This window comes from Myotis davidii, unplaced genomic scaffold (assembly GCF_000327345.1).
Source record: "Myotis davidii unplaced genomic scaffold, ASM32734v1 scaffold100, whole genome shotgun sequence".
NCBI classification, from domain to species: domain Eukaryota; kingdom Metazoa; phylum Chordata; class Mammalia; order Chiroptera; family Vespertilionidae; genus Myotis; species Myotis davidii.
Window position 1 is genome coordinate 709,059 of NW_006292691.1, and position 2,605 is coordinate 711,663.

At 60.2% G+C, this 2,605-nt stretch overlaps 1 protein-coding gene across 1 annotated transcript in view; it reads left to right on the plus strand.

Annotated features, from left to right (window-relative positions):
* Positions 1-2,605, plus strand: part of FAM195A (family with sequence similarity 195 member A) — a 28,294-nt gene that overhangs the window by 4,127 nt on the left and 21,562 nt on the right. Inside the window, exons 2-3 of the mRNA XM_006766166.2 lie at positions 1,601-1,679; positions 2,279-2,406. Coding sequence (XP_006766229.2) covers positions 1,601-1,679; positions 2,279-2,406 — 207 coding nt within the window. The remainder of the gene's footprint in view (positions 1-1,600; positions 1,680-2,278; positions 2,407-2,605) is intronic.

Here is a 2,605-nt window from a genome sequence, read left to right on the forward strand (position 1 = left end):
AAAACTCCCAGGAGGCCTCGCCTGCGTCTTCAGCGTGCCCTGAGCCAGTGGGCACAGGCAGCCTGCCAAGTCCCTGGCCAGAAGGGTGCTGACAAGCTGGACCTGAGGGAGCTGGGCCGCCCACACAGGGTGCAGAGTGATGAGCAGTAAGAGCGTGTGCTGGCTGTGCTGTTTGCCCTTGTCTCCTAGGTCACTCCCCCTCCCCTGAATTGCCCGCTATTGTCCCTGTGGCCTTAAAGAGCCCCCACTGGGAGGTCAGCCAGCCAGCTGTCCTATACACGGAGGCGCCCCGACCTCTACTGCACCTTCTCAGGGGGCCATTCTCTAAAATGCCTCTCCCCTGACTTCCCGCCCACCTTCCTTGCTTTTTTCCTCTGCAGAACCTTTTCACTGCTCCCCATCCTTGCCCCAACTTGCCCAGGAGGGAGGGGGTGTTGCATCCATCCTGCAGGTCTGGTGCTCTGCAGATGTTTACAGTGTCTGACCCACTAAATCAGAGGTTCTCAACCTGTGGGTCGCGACCCCTTGGGCGGTCGAACGACCCTTTCACAGGGGTCGCCTAAGACCATCCTGCATATCAGATATTTACGTTACGATTCATAACAGTAGCAACATTACAGCTATGAAGTAGCAACGAAAATAATTTTATGGTTGGGTCACAACATGAGGAACTGGATTTAAAGGACCAGAAGGTTGAGAACCACTGCAAATGGACAGGCTTGGGTTCTAGCTGGTCAGGGGTCTGGGTGGTGAACAGGCCACATGGGTCTGTACCCTCTGACAAGCTCTCCCTCCCAGCCAGAGGCAGGCAGGAGAGAGGCTATATCAACTTCTGGGAAGAAGATAAAATAGGGGCATGTGGCCACCAGAGGTCTAGGGGCAGACAGGCAGGCAGGTGGGGAGTGGGCTTGGGACCTGTACTGAGCTGTAGGCTTTGGGGTTAGATAGATGTGCAGTTAAGCCTGATGCTGCTACCCATCACGACAGGTGACCTTGGACAGGTCACTACCTTTGAGCCCAGATTCTGGGCTGAAAACCGGTGGGAGGTCTACGTGGGGGGCCTCGGAAGGGATTAGGTGAGAAGATGCCCCTGTTGGTGCTAAGCAGAGACTTGGGTGCTGTGGGCTGGGGCTTGCCGGTTGGCAGTGTCCCTGGGAGCGGGCACGGAGTGGCCTTCACCCATGGAGCACATGGGAGCCCGTGCCCTTTCCCCCAGAGGGCCTGTGTATTGGCTTTATGTAACCACACTAACTGCCCACAGAGGATGGGGTGGCCAGGCTGGTGCCAGCCACCACCTTGGTCCCTGTGATTTGAAGGCCAGGGCTGTACTTCCCTTTATTTATTCCTTGTTCAGTATCCAGCCTGCAAGCTTTCCTGAAGTCTGCAGTCGTGTGTGTGTGTGTGTGGGGGGGAGGGGGGCAGGTGAGGGGCTGTCCAAGTCACACCCTCTGGTTTGTGCAGCTCCGACTGGGAGGAGCCCCCTCCCTGCAGAGTCCCTGTAGCCAGAGCTGGTGGGACCGGTGCCCCTCAAGACGCTCCTCTTTATTTTAGTGCCCCTCTCGGCTGAGGAGGAAGTCCGAGCAGCGGTGGGGCACCTGAGCCCGGGATGGCGAGCAGGAGAGTGCCTGGCGGAGTGGCACGTGCAGCCCAGGACTCCCGGCTCCCACTTCCTGCTCTAGGTGCGGCCCTGCTCCCTCCACGGCCCATCGCAGCCCTGGGTTCAGCTGGCCAGGATGGGCCCAGCGGCCCCCTGGACACAGCATGCCCACTGGGCCGACTCTAGCACCCGGGGGCCATCTCCTCACTCAGCATCCCCACCCCTGTGAGCAAGAGCCTTGCCCCTGCCTGGGGCTGACAGGGATTGCCCGGGGCTGCAGTCCCACCCTCCCCAAGAATAGCCCACCCCCTACGCGTGCCATTCCTTGGGGCTCGTCCCTATGGGGCCTGGAGCAGAGGCCATTGGGCTCTTGTTTGGGTTCTTCCCACCCTGGGGCATGGATGAGATGGAGAAGCTTCTGTAGAGGGAAATGGCCAAGAACTGTACCTGGTCGGTGGGGTTGGGACAGAGTGACCTGGTCACAACTCTAGTCAGAACCTGGGCTGTTGGAGGCCTGGCCAGTCCATGGGAGGCGGGAGGCAGGTGGTTGGAGGGGGCGGGGCAGGTGGTTGGAGGGGGGTTGCCTGTGTGCCTTTGAACATGGAGCCCTGCTGGGGAACTGGGGCAAAGGTATGCCTCAGGGCCGGACAGTCACCGATCACCTCCTCCCTCTTCCCACAGTCCAGGGCCAAGGCTTGTGTTCAACCGAGTGAACGGCCGGCGGCCCCCTACCACATCCCCATCCACCGAGGCGACCCAGGAGACCTACACGCTGGCCCACGAGGAGAATGTCCGCTTTGTGTCCGAAGGTAGTTTTGAGGCTCGAGGTTATGGCCTGGGCCACTGGTCCTCTTCCCCACTGTAACCCGACTTGCAGCTGCGAGAGCGCTGGGTTCTTCCTGGGCTCTCAACTTGTTTGTCCTGCGACAGTCCAGAAGGCTGCCTACTTCCACTTCTGGGCTGTGGTCCAGAGTGGCCACCAGGCCCTGGGGGGGGGAGACAGGGTTC